At 43.0% G+C, this 25,241-nt stretch overlaps 1 protein-coding gene and 1 long non-coding RNA gene across 2 annotated transcripts; both read right to left on the reverse strand.

Moving 5' to 3' along the window:
• Positions 1-10,419: 10,419 nt before the first annotated feature.
• On the reverse strand, positions 10,420-13,370 carry LOC141601004 (uncharacterized). The gene is made up of 6 exons (XM_074421265.1): positions 12,582-13,370; positions 12,360-12,495; positions 12,039-12,069; positions 11,443-11,695; positions 10,752-11,106; positions 10,420-10,670 (listed from the first exon to the last, which is right to left on the reverse strand). Exons 1-6 carry the CDS (start codon positions 13,368-13,370, stop codon positions 10,420-10,422), a joined length of 1,815 nt encoding a protein of 604 aa, XP_074277366.1.
• Positions 13,371-14,211: 841 nt separating this feature from the next.
• LOC141602663 (uncharacterized) lies at positions 14,212-16,792 on the reverse strand. The gene is made up of 3 exons (XR_012524591.1): positions 16,563-16,792; positions 16,397-16,469; positions 14,212-14,349 (listed from the first exon to the last, which is right to left on the reverse strand). It is a non-coding gene; the product is annotated as an uncharacterized LOC141602663 (long non-coding RNA).
• Positions 16,793-25,241: the final 8,449 nt, after the last annotated feature.

Here is a 25,241-nt window from a genome sequence, read left to right on the forward strand (position 1 = left end):
TGGCCACCCATAAAGCTGAGCATGGAAATTCCAGGGGAAATCAAAGGAGAGCTGCTGAATCCCCTTCTGTAGCTGCATTAGAGGCTCTTACGGCGAGATTTGATAAGTACGAGTTGGGAGGAGCTTCAAAATGAGGGATTTATCAAGTGAATGTTGTGTCAGACGGTCCTTTCGTCTGCAACAGATGTGGAGGAGAAGGACATGTTGCATATTTTTGTCCTAGTCCTTATGAGTCTTGTGTTGCTTTTCAACATTATAGGCAGACAAACACTTATTTTGAGCCGAATGTCCATCCAAACTTGAGGTGGAGTAGCCAGAATGTCCAAAATCCGACTCCACCTCCGCAGCAGCAGAACTATGTACCTCCACATAAGCAGCAAAAACAGTTCCAAAAGCCTCCGTATGTGCCCCAGCAACAGCAGCAGCAGTTCCAAAATTCCGACTTCACTGAGTTGAAAAATTTGTTGCTGAAGGAGTCTCAAGCTAGAGAGGCCGAGATGAAAATGTTGTAGTCTCAGATTGCTCAACTAGCTAGCAAGAGTGCAACTCGTGCTCCTGGGCAACTACCATCGCAGCCGGACCAAAAGAAGGAGACCCTTAATGCTATTACTACCAGGAGTGGGTCTACACTTGAGGGTCCTACATTTGAAAATGCTAAAGGAAAGAAAAAGGCTGCTGAAAAGGGGAAGAAACAGAAGACGTATATAGCAAAGATCGACCGTCGGCCGACCGACCGTCCCAAGCGGGTCGACCGACCACCTCACTTTGTTCGAAGTGGTTTCTGATGTTTCTGAAAATTCGGGTAAAATTGACCCTGGTCGACCGACCGAGGAGGGTGGTCGACCGACCACCCACGCTGCTGATTCCGAGTTATTTCGTCCCTCTATGCCCGATAACTTGAGGGATTTTCTGTTCCGGAGTGAGAGTACTCCGAGATTCTTGAGGCAAGCTCCAAATGCGGATGGTTCCATTCCAGTCCCATATCCGGAGAGGCTAATTCCGACCAAAGAACAGGTATCTTTCGATAAATTCAAAGATGTGATTCGTAGTTTAAATGTTCAGGTACCTTTCCTTGAGTTGGTCAATCAAGTGCCCGCTTACATGAAATTCATGAAGCAGCTGTTAACTAAAAAGCGGTCACTTGAGCCTATCCAGTCCGTGGCTTTTACTGAGGAGTCTAGCTCCTATTTGACCCAGACTGTCCCCCGAAAGCTAGCCGATCAGGGTAGTTTTCTCCGTCCCATGTTCTATTGGCACCTTTCCCATAGTAGAAAGCCTTATGTGATTTGGGGCTAGCATTAGTGTCATGCCCTTAAGTCTAGCGAAGAAATTAGGCTTAACCAAATTTGTCGTGACCAACATGGATCATTCGGATGGTGATCGCTCTGCATGTCCAAACCAATAGGAGTCTCGAGAGGACATTCCTGTCCAAATAGGGAAATTCTTTTTCCCTGTTGACTTTGTTGTCCTAGACATGCCCGAGAACGATCATATACCTATCATTCTAGGGAGACCATTTTTGCACACTGCTGGTGCAATAATTGATGTTGGGGAACGGACCTTGACCTTTAGAGTGGGCAAACAGTCCATTGTTTTTGCTCAAACCGCTAGAAAGAAGGATCCCATGTGGGCTGTTACTTGCAATGCTATTTCTGCTAAACCGTCTTATGTGGTCATTTCTGATATTCCTACTTTATTGCCTGTACCCATTATTCCTGCTGTTGTGACACCTCCGCCCCAGATTGGGAGCAAATTGGAGGACGATTTGTCTCTTTCATCTATTGCAGGAGCTGGTTTTGGGAAGGATGAGCTGCAAATTACTCCAGTTGAGCCTATTGTGCAGAGAGGTGGCCTAGGATACTTGAGTTATGGCACTGACGAGGAGCCTGAAGAGGATGAGCCGGCCAAAGTTACAGTTTCTGACTTGGAGCTTGAGAAGTCAGATGACAAGTGGGAGGATGCGTCACATGTAGATCCGTCGGACGATGTTGTGGATTGGAGTGCTAAGAAGATAACCACTGTGGAGGGTACCTCGTGTAGCCAGAAGCCATGGTCGGAGATTTTCCGCATTTTTCGCGGATATACGTTTTATTGCTTGAGTTTTTAAGACAATTTATCGCATTTAAGATTTTTACTGTTTTTGGTTTGCGCGAGACTTCGCTTTGTTTGGTTTGCTTTAGGATTTTTAAGACTATAGACTGTTTCTATTGGGTTTGCGCGAATTTTGGGCTCGTTATTTTGTGCACTTGCAGGTTTATAGGCCGTATTAACTCAATTTATTGAGTTAAAATCGAAGAAAACGAGTTCTGCTTCAGGTTTAGTGGTCGGTCGACCAGTCCCATCAGTCGACCGACCGGACCGCAGCGTCCAGAGAATACTGGTCCTCGCGACATATGGTCGGTCGACCACACCCTGTGGTCGGTCGACCCTTCTTGATGTTGTTACCTGTTTTGGCGATCATGCTTGGTCGTCTCGTGAAGCGTGAAAGGGCATTCTAGGGAGTTTTTCTCTCTATTCTTTCCCTTTCACTTTTGTTTTTGTTTTCTTCTACTTTAAATTCCATGCACATTTTTCCCGCCCAAATTCTTTTATTTCCGAATGACGTTTGCTTTTCTGTCTTTCAGGTATCTATTGGTAGCACTGCTGGCTACCGAAACCTCCTAGCTCACGCTGGTTTGGGGAGGTCTCCGTTCGCGCATGAAGTCTTGTGAGTTCCCGACATCTTTTTCTCTTATGTCTTATTTAGTTGTAGTTCTTTAAATGCAAATTCCCATTTCCTTTTTCGCTTCTTATACATGATTTTGCACAATGAGGACATTGTGTGATTTGGTTTGGGGAAGTGTTTTGCATTGCATTCACATGTTTTATTGCATTTCTGTTTCACGTTTATTGCACTTCAGTTTGCATTTGTTATTTCATTTCATATATATATATACAGAAAATTCAAAAAAAATTGAAAAATTTCAAAAAATTTCAAAAAAATATCACGTTTACTTTAGCATATAGGTCGAGTCGGAACGGTAGTATTTCAATGATTATATTGCATTTGCATCTGTTTATGCCTAAGCCTTACTCAATTGACATGTTATTAGTAGAATCTTATTGCATATCTACGAGTTTTCGTTAATTATTCGCTGAATCTTGAGACTTGACTTAGATTTATGGCAAACTACATCATTTTCTGAGTTATTAGAGCATATAACTGGTGTCATCTGTGACCGGTTTATCTAGGATTGTGAGTAGTTACTCCTTATGAGACATGTTATATCAATATGCATAAGTATGAACTTAATCTGCTTAATACCTGTATGCATTCGGTCTGTGGTTTGTTGACACATGTGGTAGAGGTTTCCCTTTATTCATTTTACCCATGAGCCCCTCATAGCCAAAAATAGCCTTTTGTCCCTTTTACTACATCCTATATTTAGCCTGCCTTTGTCAAGCTAGTAGTATTAGTCTTTGGGAATGTTCTTATTATTTTTGGTTGCATATGCTCTTATTGAGATAATGTTGGATGAAAGAATGAAGGAGGAAAGAGAATTGAAAAAGTTGAAAAGAAATAGAAGGAAAAAAGAAGAGAAAAAGAGAAAAGAGAGATTCGAAAAAAATGCAGTCTATCGACTGGCTACATTGGTCGATCGACTGAGTTCTGCAGCTGAAAAAGAAAATTCGAAAATCACATGTTGCAATTGTTATGAGTTGGTGATTTTACACTCCCATGTATTATTTCTAATTGTTGGGGAGTTTAGTTGTTGTTGGGTTGTGAGTTTAGTGCTTGATAATTAGCACTGGTTTTATCGAAAATCTTGAGTAAGGAAGTGGATGTTGTCATATGGTTTTGTTTAGGTACTAGCTTGATCACCTATACCTCCACATTCCCATAAATGTTTGCCTCTTCTTACCCATTACCTCACATATCCATATTTACCTCGGCATGTGTCATGGTCATTTGTTTGGTTGGAATGCATATGTACGGTTGTAGAGATCATTTTCATATTAGATTGCAGGCATGTTCTTATAGGTCGTAGTTAGGTGAGAGTCTTTACAAAATCACTTCTTTCTATCTTCACATATACTCACTCGTATTTATTGTGTGATATGAGCGACCCGTGAGAGTCCATAAAGATAAGTCTCTATAGTTGACGGTTCAGTAGTTTTTAACGACTACATAACTCGTTTGCATGATTCATATTGCTAATTGATTGTTGATTTGTAGCATTAAATTGGTTTAGGCTTTACTTGTTGCATTTCGCTGTGAGATTGAACTCGTTCCATTAGGTTCTAAGATCGAGTCTAGTTCTTACTTGGGGACAAGCATGGGTTTGGTTTGGGGAAGTTTGATGCGTGTCTATTATATGATGTTTTACACCTCATTCTACACGCGTTTCAGAGCTCAATTAGTAGTTTATTCTACTATTTTTCCTATTTCCGTCTACTTTTGTGTTTTTGTGTGATATTGCAGAAATATGAAGATTTCAGCGGAAAATGAGCCAAATCCGTCCCTAAGTGTTTAGCATAGCATTTGACATGAAGGGAAAGCTTGAGGAATGAACTTGGTGTGCGTTTCAAGGCCTAAAGATAGCGGAAGCATGGTTGCGTACAAGTTACAAGCATTTGACAAGCAAAGAAGCACTTCACGATATTGCATCCTGTTTCAAATGGATATATCTAGAGTTTTAGAGCTGATAATTAAGTTATTCCAATTGGAAGTGAAAGCTTATCCTCTTAGCTTTCCAACGCCGCGAGAATCGCTTTATTCTGATAAGTAACGAAGAAATGGCAGCTTTTTTAAGATCGGCGCGCGCTGCAGAATTCGTCAGAATGCATTGCTGTACAGCACGTTTGGTCGATCGACTGGATACATTGGTCGACTGACCAAGTATACTGAAGCAAGAGATTTATTTTTAGTCAGAAGCTGCTGTTACCCTCGACAGTCGGTCGGTAGACTGATGCATGTGGTCGATAGACCACTCCACAATCTGACGAGAAACTAAAAGACGTGATTTAAGCCCATTGTAATTAGGTTTTTAGATATAGGTTACGTAAAAAAACTCTATATAACGTAACATCATATCCTGTATTCATCATTCAGTTCCTATTAGGTTATCATTAGCTTACAATTAATTATTCAATATATTAGATTGTTCTTCATACTTTATTTCTCAATAAAGCTTTGCTTCGGATCTTCTTTTGCTTTGCTATTTCGGTATTATTTCCTTTTAATTTACAGTTCACTTTATTTGCCTTTTAGTTTAGAATTGCTAGTGTAGATATCCCGAAACCGTCATTAACGTTTTATGCAATTTAATTGTTCTTCTAGTTTAATTATGAATTCTATTCCTTTAATCGCAAATTACATTGTTGTTATCGTTATTATTATGTCTAGCTAAATCACCATTACTAGGATGTAGGCGAATTTGCGTAGATGGTACTAGAATAGGTGACCCCCGGATTAGGGCTTGGTCGACCAACTGGCTTATCTGGTCGGTCGACTGAGTTGGGTGGTCGGTCGACTGGGGTAGCTGGTCGATCGACCACCTTCGCGTCTGATTTGCTTCGTTTGAGTCGTTAAGTGCAATATTTAACAATGAGACCGAGAGGAGACTTGTTAGATGCTTAGTTTTGACCGACCCGTAGATCGAGAGATAGGGAAGGGCATTAATTAATGAATTAAGACGACTAAATTGCTGAGATCGAGAGATAATGTAATTTAGGCTTTAGGAATCACTAATCGGGGCGAGAGCTAGTGTTAGTGAGACCTAGGGACTGGTAGCATAGGCCGAAAGGAGCTACTAGGTAACTTGGACCGAGAGGACATGTTTTACCCATCCTACACAACCGTATTTCGGACTACCTAGGATTATGCACCATCGCAGCTATAGTGAACCGATCATCTTAGCTCCTTTTTATAATTAGTTTACACTTATTTTCATTATTTGCTTATTTATTTTCGCATTTAGATTTAGTTATAATCCAATCCAAAACCTCCCAGAAATTCATAGACTAAAATTAAGACAATTAGAACTCTCTACCTCCCTGTGGATCGACCCTTACTACCGCTTGCTAGTTGTAGTTTGGAAAATTATAAATATTATTTTTGGTACTCACTTCGACAGGTATCATAACCCATCATTCTAAGAACCACAAATACAAGCTCCAAATTTTTATCTATCAAACAAACCTCTTATTACCAAGCTTCACATTCTGAAATGCCGAAGCCATTTTCACCTTGACCCAGATACGGAGTTATCAAATACTTTGCCACCAGGAACGGGATATACCCACTCTACCTTTAGGGTCCACTTTTTAGTGTGCTCACATGACAAGGAATATTTTCAAAAATTATATTTCTTCGACTCATAATCGAGGGGAATTCTCTCAATTCAATTTTTCGAGTCACCAAAGGAAATTTACCGTTGTGACCCTCACACTTTAAGGTCCTAACAGCTAGCTAATTAGGCATACACGCAGAACTACGATCTGGTTTGATTTCACTTCACGTGAATACGTAGGCGGTCCTTCAAGGACGCAACCATACACCTCAATTTCAATTACCAACACACAGCAGAACTACGATCTGGTTTAATTTCACTTCACCGTGAATACGTAGGCACTCCTATTACAAGGACACAACCATACCTCTATAAACACTCAATTTTCACACCCTCAATTTATAATAGCACACAGCAAGAACTACGATCTGGTTTGATTTTGCAACTCGCGAATACGTAGGCAGTCCTACTACAAGGACACAACCGCACATCCCTTTCATAACTGCACAACCCTTTCGTACACCCCTTTCATAACCGCACAACCCTTTCACACACTCCTTTCACAATCGCGTAAACCTTTCACAAACGCACCCCTTTCACAACATTTAGATCCTCGATGACCAGCTCAGAACTACGGCCTGGTTTGATTTCACTTCATGTGAATAAGTAGGCAATCCTCTAACAAGGATACAACCATCCATTTAAAACATAACTCACAACCATCATTCCCAATCCATCACTCTCCGTCCATCACCTTTCAATCCGTCACTCAAGACCATCTCTTTCACATGCATCTTTTTCAATCCCTTACAACAACCCCTTTCAATCTCAACCGTCACCATCAATCCTCAAGACCAACCCACCCAACTGCAAACTTAATCCTATACCTCTATACTGGGGGCTCCTTCTTGGAGGCATCACCACATGCTTTCTTTTTCCAAATTCCCACCTTCCCACTCTGGGGGCTTCTCTTCCGAGATGTTACACGTCCTTCATTCTCCAAGTCCAACTAAAGTCCAAAATAAACCACCCTTAGCCTAGTGCTTGGTTCGGACGATGGAAAGATATTGGTTACGCTCTCTGAATCATCATCCCTCAAGAGGGGATCTCATTCAAGCACACGGTGGCGAAGATGTCCGAAGAAGATATGTTTTGTGCATTTGCAATTCCTCACCCAAGCGGACCTTCTACCTGAAGGATCTGATACGCGTTATCACCATTTCTTGGATAGGAGTTGCACATACATGTGGAAAGTCTGTGAGAGTCATCCACGTCTCACGTTAAACCTAAGCTTGTATCACGTCCATGTTTATGGCAGTCTGTCAGTCCGCGTCTATGTGAGTCAATGTCGTGACAACTACTGCGTGTTGAACCTATTAAATTATGGATCTACGAGAAACAAGACTCAATCTTAAGCTTCATAACTCTCAATCTCCCCTCACGCGAGATATTACCTGCTAATTGCTTACATGTTTATATGCTTATATGCTTGCGTGCCTACGTGCTTGTTTATAAGACTATGAAGTCACGAACCATGCAGATGATCTTGAGAAGCAAAACACACTCCAACTGAGTGTTGAGTTCTTCCCAACAAACGTCAACCCATCAAGTCCAAGGGCTTTAACCGCGTAAATTACTTGTCATACTTTACCTCTCGGCGAGCGGAAACTGATGTCCCCAGTGAGTCCTGAAAAGTTTGTAACTCCCTAGCGAGTGCTGGTTTTCAAATGGAAGTCACAGGTTTTCCGAAGACCCCCGCAACACGATTCATGATCCTGAAGCAGTGTTCTTCCTAAATGGTTTTCGCTTGCTAAGATAATTCATTCCCCGCGGAGAAGCTGGAGTTCATGGATTTTTATCCCCAACCTAGAACCCAAAGAAACTTTTGGCCACACAGTTAACTCTTAGGTTGTCTAGCCTAGACACTTTATATCCCCCTTAGACTCCTTAGTCTTTCTTAGATTTCTTGACCTCCTTTGAACTGTTTTGGAGAATCCTCTCTAAACTCCTTAAGAATATCCAACATAAACCTACAATTTAAGCTACTTAGTCCCTCGGGGTTTCTAAACTTTGAGCCATTCGGAAATTTCCTTGAACACACTAAGTCTTACCCTTTAGACTCTCGAGGTTACCATATATCAGCATATTACCTATATTTTTTAGTCTAGACCCACTCGATGCTATCCAATATTATAGTCCACCATGAATCCTTTAAGAGATCCATAGCTCTCTAGCCACACCCATAGATTCACTAGTAACCCTTCGGTGATCAAGTCTCTACTGTACATCCTCCAGGATGTATCCCAGGTATGAGCTATTCTTATGTCTGGCGAGGCTTTATACATAGTATAATGGACATTAAACAACCCACATCAGTAGTCGACAGAATCTTAAATTGTTGTCGGTGGCAGTTCCTTGACTCGAATCCCCGAGTCGCCTCGACGTCGCAATAGTCTTCAGGTTGTAATTTTCGATTGACCTGGAGGCTATACTTTGACTTTCTATCCAAGCCTCAGTCAAAGTGGGGGCTCTGTAGATACCTGGTATCTACATCTTCCAAAAAACACACGATGATGATCGGACTATAACGTGTTTAGATATGCGTGCGTGGAATGGCTATACATAAGACGGTTTAATGCATTACTCGGATATGAAAAATAATTTTTTAACTTCATTTGCATTAAAACAACACTTTTTAAGAGTTAAAACCGATTTCGGACCCAAAACCGACTCAGAAACCCGCAACCCGAGTCAACCTGAGTCAACATGAGTCTCGAACATCTAACATAATGCCATAAATGGTTTTATCATGCCATTTGCATTAAAATGACAATAATTAGAGTAAAAAATGACACAGGACCAAAAACCGACTCAAAATTCAAATCCTTACTTGACACTGGTCAAACCCGAGTCAAACACACAAAATAGCCACCCAAAATAACACCCAAAAGAAAGCTTAAACAGCTAAGCAATCACGTAAACCACAAAATACAACCAACCAAAACATTGGTTAGAACAAAGAAAAATCCAAATTTTCGAAAAGGATAAGACGTCGCTTTCCATCCCTGGCGTGCTCGCGCCTCAAGTGGCTACCCTTAGCCAGCAAGCAAACGCAACCGACTTACTACCATATCCATTTCTCTATAAATACCCCCTCATTCACACCCCATAACCCTTAGCCTCTGCTGAAGATTATGACACCGTCACTTGCTTCTTTGTCTTCCACGAAATAGGCGAACCTCCCATACTCACCAAATACCCTGTCAACGATCTCCTTGTTAAAGGGCAGCCAGCATAATCAGAATCCGTATAGCCTACTAACTCCAATTTTCTACCTTTTGTTAGAACGATACCTCTACTAACTGACCCTTTAACATACCGCACCACTCGCAAAGCCGCTTCCCAATGATCCTTTCTAGGCTCTTTGAGGAACTGGGATAATACATGAACGGAATAAACTAGCTCAGGACGCGTGATTGTCAAATATATCAATTTTCCAACAATTCTTTGATACTTGCTTTGTACTATCATGCAATATATACCCCTTTACCAACGCGAGTCCGTGTTGCTGCTCCATAGGAAAAAGGACCGGTTTTGCTCCTTCGAGCCCTGCTTCCTTCACTATCTCAAGAGCATATTTTCGCTGACTTAGAAACAAGCCCCTCTTCCCATGAGCTACCTCGATTCCTAGGAAATACTTTAATTTTCCCAAGTCTTTAATTCCAAACTTGTTATTCAAAAACATTTTGAATGCTTCAGATGCCTCCATTGAGTTGCCCACCAAGATCATATCATCCACATATATCAAAACGGCCATGAACACAGTCCCGACATTGTATGTAAATAAAGAATAGTTAGCAAGGGATTGTCTAAAACCATACCGTTTCAATGATTCCGCAAGCTTTGTGAACCACATCCGTGAGGCCTGCTTTAAGCCGTAGATGGATTTCAACAAACGACGACACACCTTGCTCCCAGTACCCGCATCTACATCTACTCCTGGTGTCATTCTCATATACACCTCCTCATTTAAATCCTCATGAAAAAAAGCATTAATTACATCTAGTTGCGATGTAAACCACCCCTTATTGACAACTATCGTCAACAAGCAGCGCACACTTACCATTTTTGCTACGGGTGCAAAAGTCTAGTGAAAATCAATGCCTTCAACTTGTGTAAAACCTTGCACTACTAATCTCGCTTTATATCTTTCCACACTACCGTCTGCTTTATATTTGATCTTGTATATCCATTTGCACCCTATCGGTTTCTTGCCAATAGGTAGATTAACAACCTGCCAAGAATTATTCGATTCAAGTGCTTTAATTTCTTGTCGCATTGCTTCTCTCCACAAAGGATCATTCGATGCTTCACCATAATGTCTCGGTTCTTTGTACTCTGCAATTTTCGACAAGAAATTCCTATGTATAACAGAATATGCATTACATGTGACGCTATCTAACAATGGGTAACGCGTACCTTTCCTCGAAGACTTAGATTGGCACGGGTTATCCTCGATGGTGTTTATTACGGTTGTCGAAGTAAAAATATAATCCTTCCGCCATGCTGGCTCGAACTTTTCACTAGCTCCACGCCACAATTCCTCTACTGCAGATGGTGTATTAGATGCTGCTGCCTCTCTTTCTCCTCCCTCTCCAGCACCCGTGACCACCTCCTCATCGTCAGTAGGTTCCTCTTCGCTCAACAATTCATCCACATCGTCACCCTCTGAATTAAACTGACTATAATCAGCTTGCTCAAGACCTGTCGTGTCCACAAGAACAGTCACCTGTTTCTTATATTGACTCGGAACTCCAACTTGCATAGGATAAACCTGTTCCATGAACACTACATCTCTCGATGTATAAGCTTCTTATTTTTGCAAATCATACACTCTCCATCCTTTCTTTCCACTAGGATACCCGATGAATACACAACGTCTCCCCCGTTCTACAAATTTATCCTTTGACCGAGTTTTGTTATGTGCATAGCACAAACACCCAAAAACCCGGAGATTGTCTAAATTCGGAGCTTGGTTGTGTATCACCACAAAAAGTGTCTTTCCATCTAAAATTGGGGTTGGGGTTCTATTGATCAAATAGACAGCTGTCAACACACACTCGCCTCAAAATTTTAAAGGTAACCCGAACTATAACCGTAAGGCTCTTGCCTTTTCTAATATATGTCGATGTTTCCTCTCAACTCGACCATTTTGCTGAGGTGTATCGACGTTACTAGTTCGTAATACGATCCCTTGGTCACGGTAATACGCTCGCATAGACAATGACTGAAACTCAGTTCCATTGTCGCTTTGAATAATTTTGACAGGCTTATTAAATTGACGTTGGATCATATTATAAAAACTAATAAGCAATTTTCCTACTTCTCCCCTATCTGTCATCAAATAAACCCATACTCCTCGACTAGAATCATCAACAATAGTCAAGAAATAATGATCACCACTTAACTCATTGGCTCCATAGGGTCCCCAAATATCGCAATGAATTAAATCAAAAATATTCAAAGCTTTCTTATTATTACGAATAAAATTTGAACGGGTTTGTTTTGCCCAACAACAAGCATCACAAAAATCATTCTTATCCCATATTAAATTACTACCTACTAAAGATGACGCAGAATACAAAACTTTTTCTTAAGGATGGCCTAATCTTCTATGCCATAATCGAACCTTGCTTTGAGCTTCAACTCGACACACTAACTTCTTCTCCTGACCTTTGTAGTAATAAACACCATCATGTTGCTTACCCGCTCCAATCATCTTCTTCGAAGATCGGTCCTGTATTACACAAAAATCAGAATAAAACGTCACAATGCAATCCTTTTCGACAGTTAATTGTTGTATAAAAATTAAACTGCAAGTCAATGTCGGAACAAATAAGACATCTTTCAAAATTAAACCACCCTCCAAGTGCACTTCTCCGTGCTTATCATCATGTTTTTGTTCTCCATTCGGCAATATTACACATGCTCGAATCCCACAAGACGGATTTTTAATCTCTTCTTATCTACCCGTCATGTGGTGCGATGCACCAGTGTCTAAGATCCAACAATTTTGAAATTCCTTACCTGCCATCTTCTTTGAATTCTCCTTAGTCGGTTGTAGCAAGGCACGCAAAGACTGCAACTCTTCCCTTGTCCGACTCACTTCAACACCCGGAACTGAACCTTGATTCGTTCCCTGGTTTGCGGACGTACCAGCTCCCTGATTTGTGTAAACCGCATTCACCTTCCAAGGTTGTTGCCTCTCATCTCCATGGCCTGCGCCTCCTCTACCCCTGGTAAACCGACCTCTTCCTCTGCCTCTAGCAATGATGTGTGCTGGTAAACCGTTCTTCGACCAACAATCATCTTCATCATGGCCCCATTTGTTACAGTAAGTGTAGCGTCCCTCTTGGTCGTCCACCTCACCAGTATACCTTGCTTGTCCACCACGGGTACTAGTATACCCTGCTTGCCCACCACGGGTACTAGGCCGGCTCTTTTGCACCGAGAATGCTGCTTCTCTGTCTTGTCTTCCTTCGACCGCACAATTGCTTTGTGCCTTTCTTCTCGAAGGATAACACCATAGACCCGACTCAAGGCAGGAATTGGTTCTTCCATTAGGATATTGGTGCGTAATCCACCATAAACCGCATCATCAAGGCCTATCAAGAATTGATGTACCTTCTCCTCTTCTTTTTCTCTCAAGATTGCTTTCCCGGCTCCACAAGTGCACCTTGGTACACGGCTATAACTGGCCAATTCATCCCATACCCCTTTCAATTTGGTATAGTACTCCACTATGGTCAGTTTCCCCTGTTTCAATTCATTTAATTCAGACTTTAGTTGGTGGACTCTAGGTTCGTTACGCGTCGTATACCTTTCCTTCAACTCGTCCCAAATTTCTGTGACTGTTCCCGAGAAGGCTATGCCGGCATGTAGCTTCGGGTGGATCACGTTTCTCAACCACATCTTCACCATGGCACTACATTGGCGCCAAGCAACATGCTCTACCGTTTCTTTTTCTCCTTTGGCCAATGTTGGTTCCTTGATTTTCCCATCAAGAAAGTCCAATTTATTTTTCGAATCAAGTCCCATCTAAACTGCATTAGACCAATTATCATAATTATCACCATTAAACACAGTTTGGGTAATCATGATACGTGGGTTGTCGGATGGGTGGAGAAACAATGGTGATGACTGCGGAATTGTCATCGGAGTTCTTTTCTTGCCATCGCCTCCTGAATTGCTGCTCTTTGTCATGACGTTGCTCCTTTTCTTAACGTAGGTCTGTGGTACCATGTAAAGTTTTAGGAAAGATTTTCTTATTCAATTGTGAAGATTATACAAGATACATTCAACCTTATATAGTAGATGGTTTCTGTTTGGGCTAAAAATAGCACAATAAGGAAGGCCCACTTAATAAAATAAAAGGCTATGGGAGGAGTGATAAGGAGGAAGGAAGCCCGTAATTAGGAAAAGGGAGAGCGGGCTGAAAGAAGACCACGGGCCCATCAGAGGAGACGTCCGGATTAAGGAAAGACGAGTTAGGGAGAATTTAGGGAGATTGGGAGAAGTGGGAAAGGCGGCCGAGTTTGGAAAGAGTTCTTATGGAAATTATATTCCCTTTCCATAATCAAAGTAGGACAAATCTAGGGTTCTCGCCCTATAAATAGCCAAGGAAGCAAATCAAGAAGGACATTCAACAACGCATCCACACATCAACACCACAACATTAGCATATTCTTATACACAAATTGTGACACCCCGCGATAAAGCGGAAAGTAAAGTACTAAATATACGCAAAAAAAAAAAAAAAAAAAAAAAAAAAAAAGTGAAGTTTTTAAAACTTTTATTTAGTAGATAGAGTTTAGCATGCGGGAGTCACTAACATTCGACAGAAGGAAAAGCGGAAATAAAAACAAGGGTCCATACAAATAAAACGGTCAAAAGTGGGGAAAATATATCCCTCGAATGACATAAAGAAATAGGTGAGTCTAAGCGGTGAATAAGAAATCTAAAAGTCCGGGGTACTCGCTAGCTCACACGTCAAACCCCATATAAGCATCTTCACAACCTGTCATTCATGTAAACATGAACGCCACAGTCAGTGGGGAGTAACTCAAGGTTCTCCCAGCCACAAAATGTCGAAATGCAAGTAACAAACACTTAATTAAACATATTAATCATGCATCATATATGAATAATAAAGAACAAGGAGATATAATGAATAATCAAGATGAGATAGGCATATTACTTTCTTAATGGAATAGGCATGGTAGGTTAGAATGAATATGCAATCGAGGGTGTAGAACAACCAAGTCAACCAACACATATTGACCGACTCATCAAGTGTAAGACATATACCTAGTATGAACTCACAAGACAAACCATCTAGACTCCAACCTCTTGGTAGGACGACGATCATAATACGGTCCTAGTCTAAACCTGGATCCAGATTCTCAGGATGGACGTCACCCGATTCGACAAACGATATACCAATCGTATCCAAGACTCGAAACATGGCACGCACTCGTAACCAAAGGTCGAGTAACCTCTAATCGGAAACATGGCACACACTCGTAACCAAAGGTCCGAAGAAAGGCGGAAGGATATCCTAATTCGGAAACATGGCACACACTCGTAACCAAAGGTCCGAAAGAGGGAAGATAACCCAATCCGGAAACATGGCACACACTCGTAACCAAAGGTCCGAAAGGGGTAAATAAGGAATGTCAAGTAGTCACACAATGTAAAACGTCACACTTGAGTCACAATAAGAGTAAGAATGATCATGCAAACATCATATGACACGGGACCATTAATGTCACATTCATACTCATGGCTTGCATCTCACCATGAGTACGGATGGGAACATCAATCCCGACGATCATATCGCAACTAGAGGGCTTATAACTCACCCCTAGTATCCGATAGGACCAAGACTCTCACAACAGAACAATACAAGACATTATCAAGAATGTGACTCTTACAAGTACTTATAAATAATATCTCATACTTGTATTATATTAATAAATATTCCACTTAGTATTTAACATGCCGGCTAAATAAAACAAATAAAGTGTAACAAGTAGTAGTGAGTAATTTACGTCATATGAAAATTAACGGAATGCAACCAAAATTTTAATACAAAAGGCAAAATGGGCCCAACCATTAAATTGTGGTAAGCCCATCAATTTAATGGTGGTGAGCCCAAACCCACTAAGAAAATGGGTCTAAAAGAAATAGGAATTTGAGACCAAGATTTTAAGAACTTGAGCCCAAACATTATAATAAAGTGAGTCCAAACTTATTAGAATTTTAACCCAACAAGAAACATATAATAAGTCCATCAAACAACTTATATATGGCTCACAACCAAGTAGTAAAGAGTTTCAAAATGCAATTCATAGAAATTATGATCATGCGGTAAACACAGAGGAACGCAAGAGGGAGGACTACTGCCTACCATAATACGAAAAACAAACAGTCCCAAGTAGGAGATATAGGATGTGATACAAGACGAAACTGCAGGCCAAAGTTCGTGTAACAGGTCACCAAATTTCGAGTATGCAGGGTTCGGGTTTGTCGTCCCAAACAGAGAATCAGCTAGCACTAGACACAGTGTAAAACCAAGCTCCAACAATCCAAAAACACGAGTTTTCAAGCGGTAAAAATCAAGTTTACGGGTGACGACCTTAGCTTGAATATACAGACAAGAAAACAGACTTAAAGGACCGCTTCATCCGTCCAAAACAGAGAACGAAGCCAGTCCAGCTTTGGTTACCAGACGGAGTTTATAGCAGCACATTTTCGCAGCCCAGACCAATTTCTAGCCGTCTGTTTTAGACTCGACTTAAGACGGATATGAAGGCAAAGTGAGGACAGGAATTAGCATGACTCAAAAGCGAATGACACCATTAATTTCCGTCATAAACGGACCCAAAACAGCCACTTCCAACAGCCATTCAAGTCGGAATTTCGAGCATAGCAAGACGAATCCTCCATGTAAACCACACAAATGAAAGTAAGCATAAAGAACACAACTTTAACACGTAAAAGATCTAAAAACGAGTTTATGGGGCGAAATATCGACTAATTGTCGAGTAACCTATCACCGTTACCTTAACTTTCTTCAATCTTCAAGGGAATGGTCTATTATGAACGAGTTTCCTTCGGGGTCCTCAAAGTCTTCACCTGGAAACCGTAATAAGAGCCGAGTTAGTTTAAAAACGTCACATTTATGAGACGGGTCGAGACGAGAACTCCACAAGGCTATGCCTTTCTTACCTTAAAAGATGAAGGAAGAGATAAGTAGAAGAATGGTGCAAGAATTATTGAGTTTGGTCGAAAAATGAGCTAGAAATCTAAGATTTTTCGGTCGCCATTGATGCGTTTTTTTGAGCTTGTTTTGAGATTTGTTGAGCTGCTGTAGTGTTGTTGTTGCAGGTGTCGTATGCTTTTACACAGGAAATTTCGAAAATAAAGGGGTGGGGTTGGCTGGGTATGATTGGGTGAGGAGAGTGTGAGAGAGTAAATTTATCATTATTATATTAGTTGGGTGCCAAAATTGAGGGGCGTGTTGTCGACCCGGGATAGGTCGAGAGTAGATAAGTTTAGCCTCACATGTGAGCATGTGACGGTTCTTTGCTAGACGGAAATTCGTCTTAAATCTACTATAATTTAAGACGGAACTTTATTATTATTATCGCTATTATTATTATTACTATCCGACTAAAACCCGTATTTTTATATAAATTAAGCTTTAAATATTACTTTTATAAAAATCTTGTTTAAAAATAAATCTAATTAAATTATATAATTCAAAAATATAAAATAACGTAATTAAATGGTTAAATAAATTTTAAATGTCAAAAGGAGAAATTCGCGGGTGTTACACAAATATACATCCATCCAAGATCTTGCAGGCCTGACGCCTAGCGCCAGCGGGACTAGCTTTACGCTTCAATTGTAATCATCCTCCTATTCAAGTATAATGCGATATTTGGCAGGGTACCGTCCCTCCCGCGGTTGTTCCCACATTGGGTTTTCCGCTTCACCAAATCTTGCGTGTCAATTTACATTACGCACTTTATTTCTCTATTTACTTGTCAACATACGAACGATCATACGATCAACCAACGAGTAAGACCGCATTGACCTTAAACAATCAACTTGGTAAAAAATACCTAAACAGTTTGGCGCCCACCGTGGGGCATTGTGGTCGTCAATCGTTGATACTCTAGATACACAATGGATAAGCAAGCATCGGACGTCGTGTCAGGGAGCAGACAGCCATCGCCACCACCGCCCTCTACTCAAAACCCAACATCAACAGTGGCTACACAGGCTCCCGGACATACCTCAAGAATCATACCTACAGTAAAAACCTCTCTACCTCCTAGGACTCCTGCTGTCGCGGCCCAAGCCAGATCAGATAAGGGAGCAGCAAGTTCAGGCCTCACCCCGCCACCTAGTCCCACACAAATTTTACTCACCGGCATAGAAAATCTTCAGAAAGCCATGGAAAACATGAGAGAAGAACAGAAGAAAGCTGAAGCTGAAACAAGAAAGAGGGACAGAGAGCTCTGGGCACAGGTAGACATCCTGAAACAAGCAGTCTGCCACCCCAGCGAGCAGGGCCGACGTGGAAAAGTTTCCACTAGTAGATCTGACGCAGGGGGCATCAGGCAGCAGGAATCCACTTCGATAGATACCGGCTGAACTGATAACCATATTGGATCTGTCCACAATACCATCAGATGGAAGAATAACCCCACAAGGGCCGGGATACCTCACGCCGGGTAACTGGCCTGCGGCTAGCTGTGTGGAAGCACGAGCAGGTGGCATCCCCGTCAGCAGCCCCGCCATGATCGATCAGACACCTGGAGCAGGATCCGAGTCAAACCAATAAATGGACTGGCAGCAGGGGACAGTCGTTACAACAACTCCCCAAATTCAGGCAGTATAACGAATCAGCAGTACTTGGAGTTAAAAGAAATACTGAGCAGGGTCCCAGGGTTGCCACCCCCACTCGAGAAAGCAGCACTAGACAGCTATGCCGACTCACCATTCGTGGACACCATATCCATCACAGCCATGCCAAAGGGATTCACAAATCCAAATATACCCCTCTTCGATGGCACAGTAGATCCCTTTGATCATTTAAGCCAGTACAAGCAGAAGATGATGACAGTAACAGCTGTAGGGCAAGTCAAGGAGGCTTGCATGTGCAAAGGATTTGGGTCCACCCTAGCAGGGCCGGCACTTCGATGGTTTGTGAGCCTGCCCAATGGTCGATATCTACATTTTCGAATTGGTGAACGCATTTACTCGACGGTTAAGCAAGCGCGAGAAAACCACAGAAACACGCAGGAGACCTGTACATGATCATCCAAGGGGTAGGAGAGACCATTGGAGAGTACAATACTAGATTCAACAATGAGAAGGTAGCAGTACGAGAGTGCGATGTTTCAACAGAAGTAGAAGCCTTCAGAAGAGGCCTCCACCATGACTCCGACCTATACAAGCAGCTGACTATGCATCCCTGCCATAGCAACGATAAGAGAAAGAGTGCCGCAATCGATTGGAGGAAGATATTCTAGCCAGAGCCAGCTTACTTAGCACGCCAAGTATTTCTAGTACCTCAGCCGTGGAGAAATCGGGAAGAAAGCAAACCACCAGCAAGAAGGACGAGAGGTACAAGCCATATGGAAGGGGAGTCAAAAGAATCGAGGAAAATCAGCAGCTCCCTACTCTGGCAGAGTATGGATTCACTACAGGTATCGGATGAATCTTGAAGGCCCTCAGGGAGATGGGAGATGGAGTTAGGTGGCCCAACCCACCAGTGGGAGAGCAAGCATGGAGAAAGGATAGCAAGAAGAAGTGTGAGTTCCACCGTAATATTGGGCATAACACTGAGGATTGCTACACATTACGAAGAGAGATCAAGCGCCTGTATGAGCAAGGAAAGCTGAGCCACCTATTACCACGTGGGGGCAAGCAGCATGATAAGGTAGGCTCCGCCAAGCCTGCAAACCCACCCACATGCACCAAAACCATAAACGTGATAACAGGTGGCTCAGACTTAAGCAAGCTGACATACTCAGCAGCTAAGAGACGTGCCACCGAGACCAAAGGAGACAGGCCAGCCAATTCTTGCAAAATTTCCCACAGCGACCTACCAGCGGTCAGCTTTGATGAAGGAGATACATACGACGAACAAGAACATCACGACGTACTTATTATCACCTTATCGATGGCCAATTGCACAGTCAGGAAGGTCTTGGTAGATACAGGAAGCTCGGTCAACCTAATCATGCTGAAAACCATAGAAAACATGGGATTCAGCGAAAAGGATTTGCAGAAGAAGACTATTCCGCTAGTAGGCTTCAGTGGGGAAACAGCCAACTCATTAGGCGAGATAGTCATCCCAACCTATATGGGAGGAGTCAACAAGCAAGTCAGGTACCTGGTTATAGACGGCCCCTCCACCTACAATGTCATCTTGGGAAGACCATGGCTGCACCAGATGAAAGCGGTCCCCTCAACATATCACCAGTGCATAAAGTTCCCTACACCATGGGGAGTAGAAACAATAAGAGGAGATCAGGAGGAAGCTAGAGGTCGCTATAAGAAGGCACTTAAGTGCATGCGCCGACCCTCCCGCATAGCAATTCTGACGACCTATCCAGGACGAATACATCGAACCCCGGCAGAAGAGCCGGATCAAATCAACTGGACAAGCCGCACCCGGAAAGAACCGTGCTCATTGGAGCGGGATGCACAGAAGCTTGAGACAAAGAACTAATCAAGTTCCTGCAGGATAACATGGATTATTTTGCATGGTCACACGATGACATGATAGGAATAGATCCGTCCATCATAACGCATAAGCTTAGTGTGGACCCAAAGTGTAAACCCATCCAGAAGAGGAGAAGAAAGTTTGCAGCGGAAAGAAACAAAGTGATCAACCAAGAGGTAGATAGCCTGTTGGCAGCAAAGAAAATAAGAGAAGTAAAATATCCAGAATGGCTGTTTAATGTAGTGGTGGTGCCAAAGAAGAATGGAAAGTGGAGAGTATGTGTGGACTTCACCGACCTCAACAAAGCATGCCCTAAAGATCCATTCCCGCTGCCTCATATTGATGCAATGGTGGACGTAACAGCTGGACATGAGATGTTGACATTCCTGGACGCATGGAGTGGATACAATCAGATTAAGATGGATCCTGCAGATCAAGAGAAGACGGCATTCATGTCCGAAAGAGGAATATATTGCTACAACGTCATGTCATTCGGCTTAAAGAACGCAGGCTCCACGTATCAAAGGCTGGTTAACCGCATGTTCAAAGAGCAGATAGGAAGAACTATGGAGGTATATATTGATGACATGGTGGTGAAATCAGAAAAAGCCAAAGATCACATGCGGCTTTTGCGAAACATTCAGCACCCTCAGGGAATACAAAATAAAGCTAAATCCATCTAAATGCACCTTCGGAGTATCTTCTGGCAAATTCTTAGGCTATATTGTAACTCAAAGAGGGATAGAGGCCAACATCGAGCAGATCAAAGCTGTCCTACAACCAGAGTCACCTGAGAAGCCCAAAGATGTTCAAAGACTAGTTGGAAAGGTAGTAGCCCTGAATAGGTTCATTTCAAGATCTTCAGATAAATACAGGCTGTTTTACGACGTACTAAGGAAAAGCCAGAAGTTTGAATGGACCTCGGATCACGAGCAAGCCTTCAGAGAACTGAAACACTACCTTAGCAGCCTGCCGCTGCTGTCGAAGCCGAAGCCAGGAGAACCACTATTCATATACCTGGCCGTCACAGAGGTGGAAGTGAGTGCTGTCCTGGTCAGAGAACAAGAAAAGGAGCAGAAGCCAGTATACTACGTGAGCAAGTCTCTGCTGCCGGCAGAGACCAGGTACACATCTCTTGAAAAGTAAGTACTAGCATTGGTAGTAGCATCTCGCAAACTGCGCCCCTATTTTGAGTCCCACATCATACATGTCGTGACCAACTACCCGCTAAAAACTATCATGAGGAAGCCTGAACTATCAGGCAGAATGTCAAAATGGTATGTACACTTCAGTGGGTACGATATCCAGTATGACCCCAGAACAGCAATCAAATCGCAAGCGCTGGCCGACTTCGTGTCAGACTTCAGCCTAGCCATCCAGAATCTGGCAGATACGGAGATCCTCACCTTAGTGGAAAGGAGGGAGACAGAGGTCTGGCAGATGCATATTGACGGAGCCTCCAACCAAAGGGGGGCAGGTGTGGGATTAATCCTGCGATCACAACAGGGAGACCTGATAGTGCAAGCAGTAAGATGTGAATTCAAGGCAACCAACAATGAAACAGAATACGAGGCCTTGATATTGGGAATGAAGCTAGCTCTGGAGTTACGGGTCAGACACCCGCGCATATCCAGTGACTCTTTGCTTATAGTCAACCACGTAAATGATGAGTTTACAGCCAGAGATTCGAAGATGATTGCATACTTGAAAATAGCGAAGGAATTAAAACAAAAATTCGCAACTTGCAAGATTAAGCAGATCCCCAGAGATCAGAATGTGGAAGCAGATGCCCTGGCAACTCTGGGGGCAACATTTAAACCGACAGAACTATCCAGCATTCCAATAGCACATATGCTGGAGCCTTCCATCCAGAAGGCAGATGAAGTAGATAAGGGAGAACTGGAGGATTCACAGAACGGAGAAGGAGCCCCGGCGATTCTGAGAGGAAGGTGAGAACTCACGGTCACCTGATCAAACATCTGAGCAAGCAGATGACTGGGATTGGCACACACATTACCTAGACTGGCTGCGTCATAACAAGCTGCCAGACGACAAGAAAGAAGTGAGAGCTTTCAGAGTGAAGGCCTCCAAGTTCATACTCATTGATGATATGTTATTCAGAAAATCACTAGCAGGCCCCTACTTACGGTGCCTGGACAAGGAAGAAGCACAGACTGTATTACATGCTCTCCACAGTGGCGAATGTGGAAACCAAGCAGGGGGCAGGAATCTGGCAAATAAAGCCCTCAGGCAAGGATACTACTTGCCTACAATGAAGGCAGATGCAGCAGAGTACGCACGCAAATGTGACGTCTGCCAGCGCTCAGCACCAATGATCCATCGGCCAGCAGAACCCTTACACCCTATCATTTCTCCCTGGACATTCATGGCATGGAGCATGGACATAGTAGGACCTCTGCCACGAGCCACAGGAAACAGAACCTAGATGCTGGCAATGACAGATTACTTCTCCAAGTGGATAGAGGCAGAAGCATTCACAGAAGTAAATGATAAACAGGTCATTTCGTTTATAAAACGAAACATCATTTGCAGGTTTGGTATCCCATCAAAAATCATATGTGACAATGGCTCACAATTCATCTCCAACAACACCGAGGGATACTGTGCCAGGTGGAATATCACCCTAAAAAAGTCAGCACCCAGGACCCCGAAGTCCAACGGGCAAGCTGAATCCAGCAACAAAATCATCATGGACAATCTGAGAAGGAGGTTACAGGAGTTATGAGGAAAGTGGGCAGATGAATTGCCACTAGTATTATGGTCGGACAGAATGACACCAAAGATAGCAACAGGTCAAACACCCTTCAGTCTGGTGTTTGGCGCGGAAGCAGTCATTCCGTCAGATGTTCTAGTTCCCACTCACGGGTATGAAAATATGACAAGGGAACTGAACAATGCAGAGATGATCAGAAGCCTGGACATAATTGATGAGCTGCGAGCAAGCACAAAAATCCGTCTGGCTGCATACAAACAGTCAGTGGCCAGGAGTTATAACAAGAATGTGAAAGCCAGGCTCCTGGAGGTAGGAGACCTGGTTCTCCGAGAGGTGTTTCAAAACACCAAGAATCGAAAAGCAGGCAAATTCGCCTATAAATGGGAAGGGCCATACCAGGTAGAAGGAGTTGTTGACCATTGTGCATACAGACTGATGACGATGGACGGTCAAATCATACAACGCCCATGGAACATACTTCACCTGAAGAGATATTACTTTTAATAATAAGTAGACTTTAGCTTTCAGAATGATGTACTATGAAAAGCCAAATCATTTTTAAAGTTAAAATAAAAATCCGGTAGTAGGCATACTGCCAATTTCACTTTTATTTCTGGTGTCTCTAGCTCTTTTTAAAACTTTAAACTACTATTAGATTGTGTGGTCTGGCAGCGTCCTAGGACCACAATTGCTCTGGTACCCCATGAGATGGCGACATGTATTTCACATCATTTTAATAGATTTTCCTATTTTCAGGCTTCTCTAGGTACATCACTCTGAATTCTGGTGTCTATGGTACTTTGAAAGGATATCTAGCAGGACTCTCAACTGCCAACGCGGGGTGACAAGGCACATGGCACTCCAACATGCCTAACCTATTTTCTCCACAAGGATCACCCTCACCAGGCGGACTGTGGAACATACGAAAGGGAGCCTGGTTTGACTAAACACGCTTACCCAGCTACCCTTGATACCACCCCCTGGACGTAGCTCGCACTAATCGCAATTAATCAGGGCCCCAGCATGCATGCACACGAACATGGAACGTAGGGATATCTGCACTACCAGAATCCTGCAGCGTCCCATTGGTCCTAGAATGACGATAAACTTACCTAAATTACGCCTTTGTTGGCTTTAAACGTGATGAACACACCTTGCGTCATGAACAAGGTTAAGTAGTCCAAAACTGCGGCATACGCCTAAATCAGTCATCAGGTTGACACGGCAGCTACCTTAGTCTGGATCAACCTCTTCAGGCTGACCAGGCTGGTCTAAATCAGCCTCTTAGGTTGACACGGCCACTCCTCCTTACATTGCGGCATATGCCTAAATCAGCCATCTGGCTGACACGGCAGCTAGCTGAGTCAGAACGTCAGCCTTTTCAGGATGACAGGAATCGCCTAAATCAGCCAAGCAGGTTGACACGGCAACTTCCTAAACTAAGGGAATCTAAGAAACAAGCACAAGATATAAATTAAACCTTGCCAAAACCGCGGCAATGATATTTCAAAATACGGCCAAAATACGGCCCCTGAGTTTTAACCGCCACCTTGGCGGAGCAATCACAAAAAGAGATTTTTAAAACTTACAGGTCTGCCACCTCTGGGCCAGACTGCCAAAACATTCATTGATAAAAAAAACAACTTAATTATCGGTCATATTAATGACCTCCACCTCTGGCATCTTCTCTGCCTGCTGACCTCCTGTTTTAGGTACCGCACCAGCTTGCATATCCTCAGCTGCCATAGCTTCCTAAGCTCCGTCAGCAGTATCCTGGGACATTCCAGCGTCACCCCCAACAGCTTGCTCAGCCAATGCATGAGAATTCACCTCCCCAACTTCAGGCATCAGCGCACTCAGATCAGGTTGGGTGGGGTAGAGCATCTCCAACTGCTTCTCCTCCTCCTCTTTAGCCTGCTGGGTGGGAGCCTCCTCAAGAGCAGCACGCATTCCGCTGATTTTTCCCCGCCAGGTAGCATAGGCAACAACGTTGGTGGCCAGGGAGATCAGCTCGCTGATCTTCTCATCGAGCGCTTGAGGGAGTCGAGAAAGTGTTGCACACCGCTTGAGTGCGAGCGGTGATCGACCCCCTCCTTGACTTCTTCTTGGTGACAAAGAAGCTCGGTCTTGACTCCACCACACGCTCCTTCAGCTCAGCCTGCTGCTGCGCCAAATCGGCAATAGTCCCCTTCAGCTCCTGGTTTTTTACGTTGGTGGCACGGCTGGTGGTCTGCACTATGTTGATCATCTTCCTATTATAGAGTGCAGAATGAAGGGTCTGGGCAAGAAAGTCAGAAGTCAGCAAGAGAAATCTAAACAAAAGCAAATAAATAGGTAGAAGATGAAGAGCATTTACCATGAAGGCGTTGTGCACGTCGTTCTCAGCCATCTCCTCTGGGGAGAACTCTGAGAATGTCTCCTTCAGAGGAGG

This window comes from Silene latifolia, chromosome 9 (assembly GCF_048544455.1).
Source record: "Silene latifolia isolate original U9 population chromosome 9, ASM4854445v1, whole genome shotgun sequence".
Classification (NCBI taxonomy): domain Eukaryota; kingdom Viridiplantae; phylum Streptophyta; class Magnoliopsida; order Caryophyllales; family Caryophyllaceae; genus Silene; species Silene latifolia.